The sequence below is a fragment of the Aquarana catesbeiana genome, unplaced genomic scaffold (genome assembly GCF_042186555.1).
Source record: "Aquarana catesbeiana isolate 2022-GZ unplaced genomic scaffold, ASM4218655v1 unanchor227, whole genome shotgun sequence".
In the NCBI taxonomy this organism is placed as follows: domain Eukaryota; kingdom Metazoa; phylum Chordata; class Amphibia; order Anura; family Ranidae; genus Aquarana; species Aquarana catesbeiana.
In genome coordinates, this window is record NW_027362654.1 from 142,979 (window position 1) to 158,038 (window position 15,060).

The following is a 15,060-nucleotide window of genomic DNA, read 5'->3' on the forward strand; positions in this document are numbered from 1 at the left end:
GATTACTACATCCTTATCCTACTGGAGGAACAGCTACAAGAGCTGGGACAGAGCTCAGAGATTTATCACCGAATATCCATCAATTTCCTTTTATATATCTTCTGTATAAGTAAGCTGTGGCTGCTTCCTTTATAAAATGACTCCTCGATGTCACACACATCTTTTCCTTGTCTGCAGCCTCTAATCAGAAACCATGAACACAAAACATTGTCCAACATCTATAAAACATTTTTTTTATTTGTGAACAGCTTGTTTCAGTTTGGGGAATAGTTTGATGGCGTTCTTTGTAGTTACTTCAATCACTTCTTCCAGAGATATCCCTTTGATTTTAGCAATGTATTCAGCAGAAAATATGATATTTTTGGGCTCATTTCTGACCTGTAAAAAAAAAAAACAATTGTTAGTAAACCTTAAATCTATTTTTAGATGTTTTCAATGTTGAATTTTTCTTTGTGAATACGTTAAAGTAGTTATAAAGCCTAAACATTTTGTACCTTGATGCATTCCTTGCATTAGGGTAAAAAATGTTTAGGCATCAGCCCCCCTTTTACTTACCTGAGCCCTCATTCGATCCAGGGCTGTGCATGTCTGCAGCTCTTCTCTCTCCTCACTTCCTGGTCTCTTGGGCTTTGCAGAAGCAGGGGGAGCCATTGGCTCCTGCTGCTGTCAATCAGAGCCAGTGATGCAGGAGCGAGGGGTGGGGCCAAGCCCTACTGTCTGTGTCAATAGATGCAGACAGGGAGACTCGGAAGCGAGGCAGCACAAGTTGCCCCCATAGGAAGGTACTTCCTAATGGGGAACTTGTCAGAGGGGAGCACAAAGAATCACTGGTGGAGGACCCGAGAAGAGGAGGTTCAGGGCACAGAGCAGGCAATTATAAACCTGTTTGTTATTTAACCACTTCGCACCCAGGCCAATTCTGACATTTCTCTCCTACATGTAAAATTCATCATTTTTTGCTAGAAAATGACATAGAACCCCCAAACATTATATATGTTTTTTTAGCAAAAACCCTAGAGAGTACAATGGCGGTCGTTGCAACTTTTTATCTCGCACGGTATTTGTGCGGCAATTTTTCAAACACTTTTTTTTGGGAAAAAAACAGTTTCATGCTTTAAAAAAACAAAAAACAAAACATTAAAGTTAGCACAATTTTTTTGCATAATGTGAAAGATAGAGACTCCGAGTAAATAGATACCGAACATGTCACCCTTCAAAATTGCACACACTCGTGGAATGGCGCCAAACTTAAAAATCCCCATAGGCGACGATTTTTTAATTTTTTACTGGTTACATGTTTTGAGTTACAGAGGAGGTCTATGGCTAGAATTATTTCTCTCGCTCTAACGTTCGTGGCAATACCTCACATGTGTGGTTTGAACACTGTTTTCATATGTGGGTGGGACTTACGTAAGCGTTCGCTTCTGCGTGCGAGCTCACGGGGACAGGGGCACATTAAATTTTTTTAATTTTTTTTTTTATTGTTAATTTGACTTTTTTTTTTTTTTTTTTTAGTTTGACACTTTAAAAAAAATAAATAATTTTGATCACTTTTATTCCTATTACAAGAAATGTAAACATCCCTTGTAATAGGAATATGGCACGATCTGTTCTTTTTACAGTGAGATATGGGGTCAATAAGACCCCACATCTCACCTCTAAGCTGGGAACCCTGAAATTAAAAAAAAACAAAAAAAGATCACGGCTTCCCAGCTGTGGCGGCGCTATTTTTTTGAATGCAGAGGCTGGGCATGATGACATAACATAACATAACAATTCACAGGCTTATTCCTTCTGATAACAGTTCACAGCACTGCACACAAGGGGTTCCATTTCAAAAGACCCCCTTTATCTGAAAGCAAGGCTAAGTCACAGTATGCTACTAAGGTGTTTCTGACTGGTAGGTTCTTAAGGGAAGGAAGTAGTAGAGGAAGTAGTCTTCCTCTTTAATTGTACCTACAGGTAAGCCTATTATAAGGCTTACCTGTAGATACTGTAAGGCCCCTTTCACACTGAGGCGGTTTTCAGGCGCTTTAGCTCTAGAAACAGCCTCTGCAAAACGCCTGAAAACTGCCTCCCATTCATTCCAGTGTGTCTTTTCACAATAGGGCGGTGCGCTTGCAGGACGTTACGAAAAGTAGCAGCATCTTCGGGGCGGGTTGGGAATGCTGTATTTAGCATAGGCAGCTCTTTCAAAGCGCCTTAAGGGGTCATCTACACTTGCTTCGGCTTCAACACACATTAATGGCTAGTTTACACTTGCTCCAAAACAAGGCTTCGGACGGGCTTTGTTAAAGCTCATTTGCTTTGCTTTGGCTTCGCTTCAAAAATGATACCCCATGTAGCTTTAGTGGTGCTTCAAAGCATCTTCAAAGCCTCCGTAGAAGTCTGTCGCAAAGCTCCCTTAAAGCCCCACCGAAGTCTCATCAAAGCCCCTGAAGCCTCACCGAAGCTCCACCAAAGCCTTGTCGAAGCACCAAGCAAAAGCAAGTTGTAAACACGACTGTAAGCTAACCATTTTATTTAGTGACAGGAGCTTTGACTGGCATTCAGAGAGCTTAAACAAAGCGTGTCTGAAGCCATGTTTTGAAGCAAGTGCAAACTAGCGCTAAAAGCGAATTGAGAGCACTGCAAAATGGGACTTTTTATACTTTTTTGGGGGGTAAAAAGTGCCCCACTAGCCGCCGAAAAGAGGTGCAAAAGCACCACTTTAACAGCGCTAAATGGTCACTCGTTTTAGTGTCGTTTTAGTGCTGTTAAAGCGGCGCCTTTGCACCTCTTTTTGGCTGCTAGTGGGGTGCTTTTTACCCCAAAAAAAGGATTAAAAAGTCCCATTTTGCGGTCGGCGCTTTCAGTGTGAAAGTAGCCTAAATATCTCCTAAACTTTCACCATTTAGGAGATATTTACTATATACGCTGCCGCCGACGTCATCGGTGCATGCGCACTGAAGGGACGGCCCGTTCGTGACGTTTTTTCGGGGCCTGTGCCGTGACCGGCAGCTCCCGTGCATGCGTGGGAGTGATGTCATGGTGGCTCCGGCCAAATACAGCGCCGGAGCCCGCGAACTTGGAAGTAACTCCGGGAAAGATGTTGGCCCTGTCAGCGGTGTGCCGGCGCCGATTCAGGGCATCGTTCTAAGGTATTTCATAATGAGCTAGTATGCAATTTTTTTTTTGAGGTTTACAACCTCTTTAAAGCTGCACTCTGATCAGCAAATATTGTCTAACTACAAGAGTCATGTGTCTTCCTCCTTGAATCTTTGTGTACTTTTTGTATTTTTTTCTAATCTGTGCAGGAATCCAATGTGAAGCTTTAGCTCTGTGCAGGAGCTTCCTATAATAAAGACCGCTCACCGTTGCTCTCCTTGTGCAGGGTGACTAGTCTGGTCTCGGCCTCCACCGGAAATTTTCTACCAGGGGCATGTACAGGGCGGGGCCTGCTGGGTCCCTTCCACAGCTCTGCTCTCTGCACAGGCTATGTACAGCACAATGATGATGTCACTGTTATATGTTAATATCTGGGTTTGTAAAGGCATTTGATGCGCACAGAGTGGATTTATATCCTCTGTGGCTACTAATTCATTTATTACATAAAACTTTGTGTGCACAGCTTTCAACTTCAAAAAATGAATTCTGACCCACATAATTTTATTTTGTTTGGAGAGAGTAGGAAAGGGTTACAAATAAAAACCTGTTGGAAATGTTCTATGTCATTCCACTGACCAGATTTTCCTTTCTGCTTTACTTACTCTCTGAAGCCAACAAAGTCCTATTCATTCTCATATAAGAAAAGTGTCAGGCAGAGGAGTAGTAACGCTTAAAACAGGTCATGTGACAGGCGGAGGAGTAGTAGGCCTCAGGCTGGGTTCACACTGATGCGGTCTGCCGCATCGCATGTCATTTGTACAGGAATCGCACCGGATTCCTGTACAAATGACACGCAAATTCAGTGCGGTGCAAATTGAGCCATACATTATGTATGGCTCAATTTACACAGTGCAGGACCCTTTTCTTTTGTCCACAATGGAATCAGATCGCATGGGTGTTCAGACCCATGCAATCTGATTCTACAGTTCGCACTGCGTTCTGCGAACCGATTTGGGGGTGTCATTAACTTTATATTGACACCCGCAGCGGTTCGCAGAGCACAGTGTGAACTGCCTGAGATTGTGATGTGGTGCAGGAACCACTCAAGAATTGCGACGGTTCCCAAACCGCATCAGTGTGAACTGGGCCTTAAAACAAGTCATGTGAAAAGCACTCTTCTATTTTGAGGACAGGCAAGCCGGAGTAATGTGATAGTTATTTCCATATAATGGCAGGGATTCCCCTGGAGGGGTACACAGGGATCAACCAAGAGGACTAACAAAGATAAAAAAAATAAGAGGTTAATATAAAAATGTACCTGCTTTTCTGGTCCGAGAGCTGGGGAGTCAGTTTCTAGACACATGTTTTCCAGAGGTAATTGTTTCACTAGTTTCTGCTTCTTAAACAAAGAAGGACTGAATTACATACAATATCACACATAAAGCTGTCTTTTCTATTACTATACATTCCAGATTGTAGTTATCACATATGCATGTATTATGAGTTGAATTCCAGGCAGGCATACAAAAGCACCAACTAATACACTTATGTGTATCTGCTATCCCCTGAAGACGTTATTGGATGAAACACGTCAGGCAGAGCCTTTGGCAGTGACATCATCACGTGCGGTCACGGACTCGTGTGGCGCGCAGGTCTTTTTTATTCTCATTGTTTTTTCGTTCTACATCATTGTAAGTGTAATATCTTTTAATAATTTATCTGTATATCGGGTAATGCACTATAGAGAATTGTATTTCATGCATATCCGAACATTGGTAATTGTTGCTGCAACTGATCAAGGGGCGAGCAGCCAACACAGAGTCGTTCATTGGCCGGAACAGAGATCATTAAACCCTGAAATTCAATCTGATCTCGGGAAGCATGCATGGGCTGTCTTTGTGAGGCCTTTGGCTCTGGTAAGCAATTTGTGTGCTCACTAGGCGGGTGAAGGTGCACTGAAGTTAGTGTAAAGAGTCAGCGGTGGATTCACAAAGTCATGAATGACACCTAGATGGACGTTTTATCATGAAATTTGAGTGAATTTGATCATTATTTACGGATACTTTACAGTTCTGAAAGTAATATTGCAGTAAGCATATTTGAGAACATATACAGTGGGGCATAAAAGTATTTAGTCAGCCACCAATTGTGAAAGTTCTCCCACTTAAAAAGATGAGAGAGGCCTGTAATTGTCATCATAGGTATACCTCAACTATGAGAGACAAAATGTGGAAACAAATCCAGACAATCACATTGTCTGATTATTGAAAGAATTTAATTGCAAATTATGGTGGAAAATAAGTATTTGGTCAATATCAAAAGTTCATCTCAATACTTTGTTATATATCCTTTGTTGGCAATGACAGAGGTCAAACGTTTTCTGTAAGTCCTCACAAGGTTGTCACACACTGTTTCTGGTATGTTGGCCCATTCCTCCATGCAGATCTCCTCTAGAGCAGTGATGTTTTGGGGCTGTCGCTGGGCAACACGGACTTTCAACTCCCTCCAAAGGTATTCTATGGGGTTGAGAACTGGAGACTGGCTAGGCCACTCCAGGACCTTGAAATGCTTCTTACGAAGCCACTCCTTTGTTGCCTGGGCGGTGTGTTTGGGATCATTGTCATGCTGAAAGACCCAGCCACGTTTCATCTTCAATGCCCTTGCTGATGAGAGGAGGTTTGCACTCAAAATCTCACGATACATGGCCCCATTCATTCTTTCATGTACACGGATCAGTCGTCCTGTTCCCTTTGCAGAGAAACAGCCCCAAAGCATAATGTTGCCACCCCCATGCTTCACAGTAGGTATGGTGTTCTTTGGTTGCAACTCAGCATTCTCTCTCCTCCAAACACGACAAGTTGTGTTTCTACGAAACAGTTCTACTTTGGTTTCATCTGACCGTATGACATTCTTCCAATCCTCTTCTGGATCATCCAAATGCTCTCAAGAAAACCTCAGACGGGCCCGGACATGTACTGGCTTAAGCAGGGGGACACATCTGGCACTGCAGGATTTGAGTCCCTGGCGGCGTAGTGTGTTACTGATGGTAGCCTTTGTTACGTTGGTTCCAGCTCTCTGCAGGTCATTGACTAGGTCCCCCGTGTGGTTCTGGGATTTTTGCTCACTGTTCTTGTGATCATTTTGACCCCACGGGGTGACATCTTGCGTGGAGCCCCAGATTGAGGGAGATTATCAGTGGTCTTGTATGTCTTCTATTTTCTAATTATTGCTCCCACAGTTGATTTCTTCACACCAAGCGGCTTGCCTATTGCAGATTCAGTCTTCCCAGCCTGGTGCAGGTCTACAATTTTGTTTCTTTCTGCCTTTCGACAGCTCATAGTGGAGTTTGGTGGCCTCTCTCATCTTTTTAAGTGGGAGAACTTGCACAATTGGTGGCTGACTAAATACTTTTTTGCCCCACTGTATGTATGTATATAATTTATGCATGAACGTGGTATATTATTTAACTTCTATTTATTCATATTGATTTGCATGTGTTTGGAGTATTTCATAGTTGAAGTACAGTAATTTAAGGGGATAGCACATCTAATTTAATTTTATGGGGGTTGAATTCACTAAAACTGGAGAATGCAAAATCGAGTGCAGCTGTGCGTAGAGACCAGCTTATAACTTCAGCTTGTTCAATTAAGATTTGACAAATAAAAAACTGGAAGCTGATTGCGAGGGACCCCCTAGCAACAGACCTGAAAAGGTGAGTAAAAAAAAATATTTTTTTCCAAAGGTTGTTATTTATATTTAATGCAGCAGAAAAATGTAAAAAAAAAAAAATATGACTGGAACTCCGCTTTAAAGTGCATGCTATCTCTTAGGGGTTCCTAAATCACATGACTAGCCTAATGGAATTCAAAATCTTTTGGTAAGTGAGAAATTGCACACATTTTTATTTCACCTTTGTATTTAAATGCATGTTTGCAGTTTGACTTTATTATTCCTACTATCTGACCTGTCTTAAGCCCCGTACACACCGCCAGGCATTTGCCGGTTCAAAAAAAAGGGGCCGACATTCTGCCGTGTGTATGTCGGACATGAATGCTGGAAAACCAGCAGCTAACTGACTCCCGATCAGCGCTCTCAGCCAATGGCAGAAAGCGTTGATCGGAGTGTTCTGGGGGGGGGGGGGGGGCTTCCCCCTGTCAGAACACAATAGCTCAGCGGAGGAGATCACTGAACTAACTTCCTATGGTTAGTACAGCGGCTCTCAACCGGAGCTGATGGAGCTCACGGTTGCATGGAAAAAAAAAAAAAAAAAACTGTAGTGTGTACCCGGCTTTTATCCCTGCACAGACCTTTGTAAAGGTTTAGTTACTCTGTACAGTCCCTGAATCACTAACAGATTTTTTGCTCAGACTCCATGTGATAAACTTGTTTTACCTGTTCACTTCTGATGATGGATGGAGGAATGGAAAAAAAATACCCAGCTTTCACGCCTTCCATTGCCACTGAGGGCTTTCCATCGAATGCATGAAGCAAAACCTTTTCAGCTCCTACAAAAAAAAGAAAAAGAAAATCCTTTACTAGATGTGTGTTGCTGCACTGTAAGATTAGAGGTGATTTGAAGGCAAGAATTCATATACTTTCTCAGCCATTCCCAACCAGGATTCCTCCAGAGGTTACTAGGGGTTAACTGTAGCCGATTGACACCTAAAGTGATTGTAAAGGCCCATTTAAAAAAAAAATAAATAATAATAAACATGTTATACTTACCTCCACTATGCAGTTCGTTTTGCACAGAGCAGCTCAGATCCTCCTCTTCTCGGGTCCCTCTTTGCTGCTCCTGGCCCCTCCCTCCTGTCGAGTGCACCCATAGCCAGCAGCTTCCTACAGGGGGCACTGGAACCAAGTTACAGCTCTGTGCGTTCATTCAGACAGGGAGCCCAGACCTGGCCCTGCCCCCTCTCTCCCCTAATTGGCTAACTGACTTTGATTGACAGCTGCGGGAGCCAATGGCGCCTCTGCTGTGTCTCAGCCAATCAAGAGGATTGTCCCGGACGGCTTAGACATTCACGGACATCGCTGGAGAGAAATGAGGCTCAGGTAGGTAATAAGCGGGTGCTGGGGGGGGGGGGGGGCTGCTACACACAAAAGTTTTTTTTATCTTAATGCATTACCACTATAAGCCTAGTACACATGTCGTTTTTTTTTTTTTCATTCAACCCAGCGGGCTGATTGACAGCTGTTAGTACAGCGTTCTCCCCTGCTGCGCTATTGTGTTCTGACAAGGGGAAGGCCATCCTGTCAGAACACACCAGTCATTGGCTGAGAGCACTGATCGGGAGCCGATCGGCAGACCTTTTTTGGTCATGCTCCTTCAACAGAAGCTGGACGAACGGCTGGCTTCTATCGGACCTCCGGGCTGAATGTCGGCCGGTTTCTATTGAATCGGCCAATGCCACCCAACATTTGGCCCATGTGTACTAGGCCTAAAGCGGAGTTCCACCTGATTTTTAAAGTTCACCCCCACCCCCCGCGTTGCTGATAAAATTGCAATAAATAACAGATTTTTTTTTTTTTTTTGTAGAGCGTCTTACCTATTTTGGCCAATAAACAGGTACACTTCCTTAGTACCTTGCCACGGCGAGGTATGTCACATCTGGCTGCCCATTTGCTCCTGGTATATAAATGTCATCAATCCCAGGAGTCAATAGGCAGCCTCTGCAAAAGGAGTGCACCATGCAATGCACAGGCGCGAGATCGGGAAACCCAGAAGGAGCTACGAGTGGGCTTCAGATGCCCACACTAAAGATGGGAGCGCACTTACTAAGGTGGTGATAGTGAGTACTTTGCACAACATTCTACAAAAAAAAGAGTTAATTTACTACAAATGCCAGAATTTATTGTGCAAGATGCGACCATCGCAGGGGTGTTTTTTTTTTTTTGTTTTTAAAAAGGCTGGAACTCTGCTTTGAATCCGATAGTGTTTTCATAGTGTTAAGGCCAACATCACTAAGCAAAGCTAGTGACATGCCACTAATGATCCTTTTATTTATCTGTAAGGGTGGCATTCTGAGCACCAATGCAAGGGGCATATCTCTCGCTGACCTCAATTAATTGCTTTTAGTAGGGGGTTCCCCGTGACTTGAAATTTATTTTCATGGTTCCTTTCGGATAAAAAGGTTGATAAAGTCTGTGCTATCTAACAGTGTTAATTTTGACATCAAATTTTGATTTAATTTTAGTCATAGGCAATGCCGTTTTAGTTGCATTTTAGTCATCTGAATCATTTTAGTCGTATTTTAGTAGACTAAAATCTCCAGTTCATTTTAATTGACTATAAATCGAATGGGTTTAGCAAATTATAATGCATTATTTAAGCATTTTTTTAGAATTTCCAAACTCATTATTTACTCCTGGAGTAAAAATCGAATAACATGTTATTATTTATGGTATTTTGGTTTGAACATGCACTACAGATACAGATTTAGCTGTTGTGATATATAACCAGTGTTAATTTTAATGTCAAATTTTGATTTTGTTTTGACTAAAATGCCATTTTAGTTTTAGTCGTATTTTAGTCATCTGAATTGTTTTAGTGTTAGTCGTATTTTAGTTGACTAAAATAGCATGAAATATTAAAACCTGAACACATCCTGATATAATCTACCATCCTGAACACCAGGACCAAGACTGGGGAAGGGAGGAACAGACCTCTGAAATAATCAGGGCTTCACTGCTTTACAATGATAAAATATGGAAAGGCTTTTATTTTTCAGTGTCCTTGTTGAAGGGAAGTCCCCTTACATCCTATTTTTTTTTAAATCAAATAGTTGTTTATTCATTTTATAATCAAACAAAGCAAAACACACATACATCCCAAGTACATATTGAAAATCATGATACAAACAATTTAGTAAACAATTATAATAAAAAAAAAAAATAAAAAAAATAATTTTTAATATAATTTTTTATAAGAACACCAAACCCAACCCTCCTTCTCTATATTATCTCCTGAAATTCATCTATCCCATCTCAGCGTACAATCCAAAATATCCAACCATCTCTTCCATATATTCTCAACCTCTATGTAAAGAAAATATATTTTTCTTGAATTATAATTTCCTTTATTCGTGTTCTCCACTCTTATTGTTGGGGGGTACAGTGACATCCACTTTTGTGCTCTTAGCTTACGAGCCTGAAACAGACTCCTTACTATTGGTGTACAGGTAAGATCTGGGATCCTAGATTCTTCTATCATATTTAGATGGCAAATATCTGGCTCTATCAGCAACTTCGTCCCAAAGAGGGCATTAATAGTAGAGACATCCTATTCGGATGACAATCGTCTCAGGGGCAGAAACTTTTGGTGGTATTTAAGTCACTTTTTTCAAAAAAATTGCCGACAGGCACGTTTTTTTGGGCAGAAGTGACTATCAGTCTCTTCTGTCATAAATGCTTCCTCCTTTCTCTCACCTGTCATTAACACCGTACCACACATGAGCAGCTCAGTGTACATTTACGGCACCTGATCTGGGCTGTTATGATGCGACTCCCCTGCGCATGTGCGGGAGTGTCGTCATCATGGCCTATCAAGCGGCTGAACAGACAAAACCCAGAAGGAGGCCCGGGTACAGATGGAAACCAGCGCCCAAGACCCATTGGATCGGTGACAGTGCAGGGCTGGAGGGCACATTATGAAAGGTAAGTCTGTCATTTCATAATGTGGTGGATACTGGTACATTATGGTATAAACCACCTGGAGGCCCATCTAATTAAAAAAAAAAAAAAACACACAACCCAAGGCCAAAAATGTAATATACAGCAGCTTATCAATACCTTAAATGTGGCGGCTGCATTCTTTTTTTTTTTTTTCTTTCAGTCTTCTCTTTATTTTCACTCGGTGATCCTGAGAGTAACACACTTCCTGCTCTAGAGTGACAACACTCCCGTGGTACACTCATCAATGAAAGATTGACGGCGATCCTTAAGGACAAGTGCGACAATTTCCAACGGATTTGTCAGCCCTGGATGGACCACTTCCCTCCCTCTCAAATGACCTTATCGATTTATAGACCTGTAAAGCTTCAATGTCATCCAGCCTAAAAAAAACCTGGGGTACCCTTCCCCCCTTTTTTTTCCCCCTCCCCCCTGCTGCTTTCTCTCTCTATTATCTTTGCAGATTGCCTTTATGTGCTTCCCTCTCTCATTGCTGAGCTCATGTAGTAGGCTCCAGATGAACAGGGTAGGACAGCCTACATTTTTTTTTTGTTAGGGGCCAGGCCCCTTATTCATAACTTTCATATGTGCTATGGAATGGTGGAGACATTGTTGGTTTTGATATTGCCTCAATAGTCTGGATGCTGTTTCTTCTTTGGCATCTTTTTGCCCCTAAAGCCTCAGATGATCATCCCACTCTTACTGATGTTCTGTAGGGTTTTTATTACCTATATCCCATTACAGTATAATGCCCTGTACACACGGTCGGATTTTCTGACGGAAAATGTGTGATAGGACCTTGTTGTCAGAAATTCCGACCGTGTGTAGGCCCCATCACACATTTTCCATCGGATTTTCCGACACACAAAGTTTGAGAGCAGGATATAAAATTTTCCGACAACAAAATCCGTTGTCGGAAATTCCGATCGTGTGTACACAAATCCGACGGACAAAGTGCCACGCATGCTCAGAATAAATAAAGAGATGAAAGCTATTGGCCATTGCCCCGTTTATAGTCCCGATGTACGTGTTTTACGTCACCGCGTTTAGAACGATCGGATTTTCCGACAACTTTGTGTGACCGCGTGTATGCAAGACAAGTTTGAGCCAACATCCGTCGGAAAAAATCCTAGGATTTTGTTGTCGGAATGTCCGAACAAAGTCCGACCGTGTGTACGGGGCATTAGACTGTTGTTGCTTTTATTTTGCACTCGGGGAACAACATTTCTATAATGTATGCTGCTATTTTCAGTGTACATTTAGTTTTTGTATTGGTTTATTTCTCATTATACTGGAAAACTTAAAAAAAATCTCAGTAAAAGAGTGACAACACTCACTCACTGCACTGTATCTCTGAAGGAGCATTGTGGTAACCTTGGCTGTTCTCCCGACTATTACATAAAGGGGTGTTACTTTGTAGTTCATTGAAGATAACTGGGAAAGCTGATAACATCGTTGGAGAGATCAGTGAATATTAATTCATAATAACAAGATTAACAGGTATTATTTTGTACCTTCTGAAAATGTTCTTAGTCTAAAAGAAAAAAATTAATGCAGCCACCACATCTAAGGGCTGCAAAGCTGCGATATACAGTAATACCTCGGATTGCAAGTAACGCGGTTTACGAGCGCTTCGCAATACGAGCTAATTTTTTTTTTCTTAAATCCTGACTCGCTTTGTGAGTGTTGTCTCGCAAGATGAGCAGGATTCAAGCCGCTGGGGTGTGCACTACCGCATTTGGCCAGAGGTGCCGGGGCGCCGGTGACGCTCGGAGACACCCCGTTCCCGAGTGTCTCCGGCACCCCCACACCTCTAGTCACATGCGGTACTGCATAGAGAAGCAGTGGCTGTGGAACGGATTATCCGAGTTTCCATTGATTCCTATGGGGAAACTCACTTTGATATACGAGTGCTTTGGATTACAAGCATTCTTCTGGAACCAATTTTGCTCGTAATCCAAGGGAATACTGTTATTGCATTTTTAGTTATCACAGGGCTCTGTGATACTGATATGCACACAGGAGCCATGTTATTTTTTAGTAAATCTCCACGTGTTGAAATAATTAAACAAGACACTGTACCTTGTTCCTTCAAAAGATTTATAGTCGGCCTTCCTGCTGATCGGGAGTGAACATTTCTGGGAGTGAGAAAACAAAGTGTGAAAAGATCAGAGCAGATTATGGCACAAGCCAACATATCCTCGTCTTCTAATGACACAATACTGTCTCATATCTATACGTATGTATGTTTTTGATCAGTTTGCATATATAATGAACAAAAATCTTCTGTACACCAAATGAAAGAACAAACAGTTCTTATTGCCCAGAACAACCAAAGATGTTCTTTTATGCACCCATATTGCACTGTATACATTAGTGGCAGCCATGCAATGAGACTGAAACAGAATGCCAATATTAAGTGCTCATTTTGCCAATAGCAACCAATTAAAATCTTTGATTTGTATCAAATTGTGAAATGTAGAAATGGCATGTGGATGCTGATTGGGTAATATGGGCAACATGAAACTTATCCTGGCAGCACACTTTTCATATATCTGTTCCTAGAAATGTAGGCTATCTGGACAGGTAGTTCCACAATTGGAGATCCACTTGGACGGGGGGAGGGGTGGGGGGGCTGTGCCAAGTAAGTAAAAAAGTTCTTTGTACAGAAACATTTCCTTTGAATGAAATTTTGCATTAACTGCTGTATGTTTCCAGATTTAGCAGTCATGCAGTGTAAAGCTGGCTATAGGTTTTCTGTCTTTCAGCCCTGCTGGCTGAAGAAGAAAAATCTATTGAATACTCCATGCACGCTACACAGTGTCAATGGGGTAAAGGCTGTGAGAACACCCAAACAGGGGTAGCCTCTGATTGGATGCAGCCGATGTTCAGCCAACAGTTTTTTCCTTCAATTTCCTGATCGAAGGACGTCAGGAGGGAAGGTGTTAACAGGGCCACTCGCAGCTCAAATTTTGTCTGCTTCCGTGGACAATTTAAGCAGTTGCATTCAGTGTTTTAAACTGCCTATAAAATTGCAGTGATACAACATTACAGTATCAGGGCCTCATTTTGACTAATGTAGTGATGAAAGGAAATATATCAATGGCAAAAGGTAGCACATACATAAGGAGCTGTGTATTATTTGTAAAGGGGATTTAAAAAAAAAAAGCCAAATAAGGAATATTCCCGACATATAGACCATGTTTGAATGGATGAGAATACTCAGTAAAGGTCTTACAGTGGTAGTCCTAGGTGTTTGGCCAGTTCAATCTGTCTGATGAACACCTGACGCTGCTCTTCCTTCTGATCATCTGTGCTGGCGATCCGGGGAGTGAAATCCAGGCCAACCTGAGAACAGACACAACAGAGCTAATTTATTTGAAAACAAACTGTAACCAATCTAGAGGGCAGCACATTGATTTAAAGGGCAGTACTTCTGCCTTGTAGCACCAGGGTCCTTAATTTAAATTCCGGCCAGTAGATTCCTGCATGTACCTTGCATGTCCTACCTGTGCTTGCATGGGATTTTTCATGTACTCTGGTTTCCTCCCACATTCCAAAGAAATGCTGTTAGGTTAATCTAACTATTTAAATTGGTCCTAGTATGTGTATGTATGAATGCAAGTTAGGGACCTTAGATTGGAAACCTTGAGAGCAGAGACTGATGTAAATTTATAATATATGACATGCTGTGTAAATTGTCAGTGCTATATAAATGCCTTTTAATAAATAAATCTAGAAATGCTGTGATGTTTATGTAAAAATGTCATCCCCATGTTAATTCCCTTTAACTGTTTTCAATTTGTATTCAAGAACTGGCCCCTGCCAATCGGTCTGGCTGTAGAGTTGTAATATAGGCACTGGACTGAGGGAGGGATTCTGGAAAATATACTTCACCCACTATATGGACCAGGGGAGGGATTCAGGAGAAGATGCTCTACCCACTACATGGGGAGGGGTTCAGGAGAAAAATCTCCACCCACTACATGGACCAGGGGAGGGATTCAGGAGAGAATGCTCCACCCACTACATTGACCGGGGGAGGCATTGGGGAGAAAATGCTCCACCCACTACATTGACCGGGGGAGGGATTCAGGAGAAAATGCTCCACCCACTACATTGACCGGGGGAGGGATTCAGGAGAAAATGCTCCACCCACTACATTGACCGGGGGAGGGATTCAGGAGAAAATGCTCCACTCACTACACAGACCATGGAAGGGATTTAGGAAAATATGCTCCATCCACTACATTGACCGGGGGAGGGATTCAAGAGAAAATGCTCCACCCACTACACAGACCA

General features: G+C 42.2%; 1 protein-coding gene across 4 annotated transcripts in view; it reads right to left on the bottom strand.

The window, feature by feature from the left end:
• Positions 1-217: 217 nt before the first annotated feature.
• Positions 218-15,060, bottom strand: part of LOC141121635 (putative deoxyribonuclease tatdn3-B) — a 28,721-nt gene continuing 13,878 nt past the window's right edge. For 3 of the 4 annotated variants that reach the window (XM_073611284.1, XM_073611285.1, XM_073611283.1), the window contains exons 7-11: positions 13,997-14,106; positions 12,841-12,896; positions 7,480-7,592; positions 4,406-4,486; positions 218-378 (exon numbers count right to left, since the gene is read on the bottom strand). In XM_073611284.1, coding sequence (XP_073467385.1) covers positions 235-378; positions 4,406-4,486; positions 7,480-7,592; positions 12,841-12,896; positions 13,997-14,106 — 504 coding nt within the window. In that variant the 3' untranslated portion in view covers positions 218-234. The remainder of the gene's footprint in view (positions 379-4,405; positions 4,487-7,479; positions 7,593-12,840; positions 12,897-13,996; positions 14,107-15,060) is intronic. The other variant, XM_073611286.1, reaches the window with a different exon arrangement.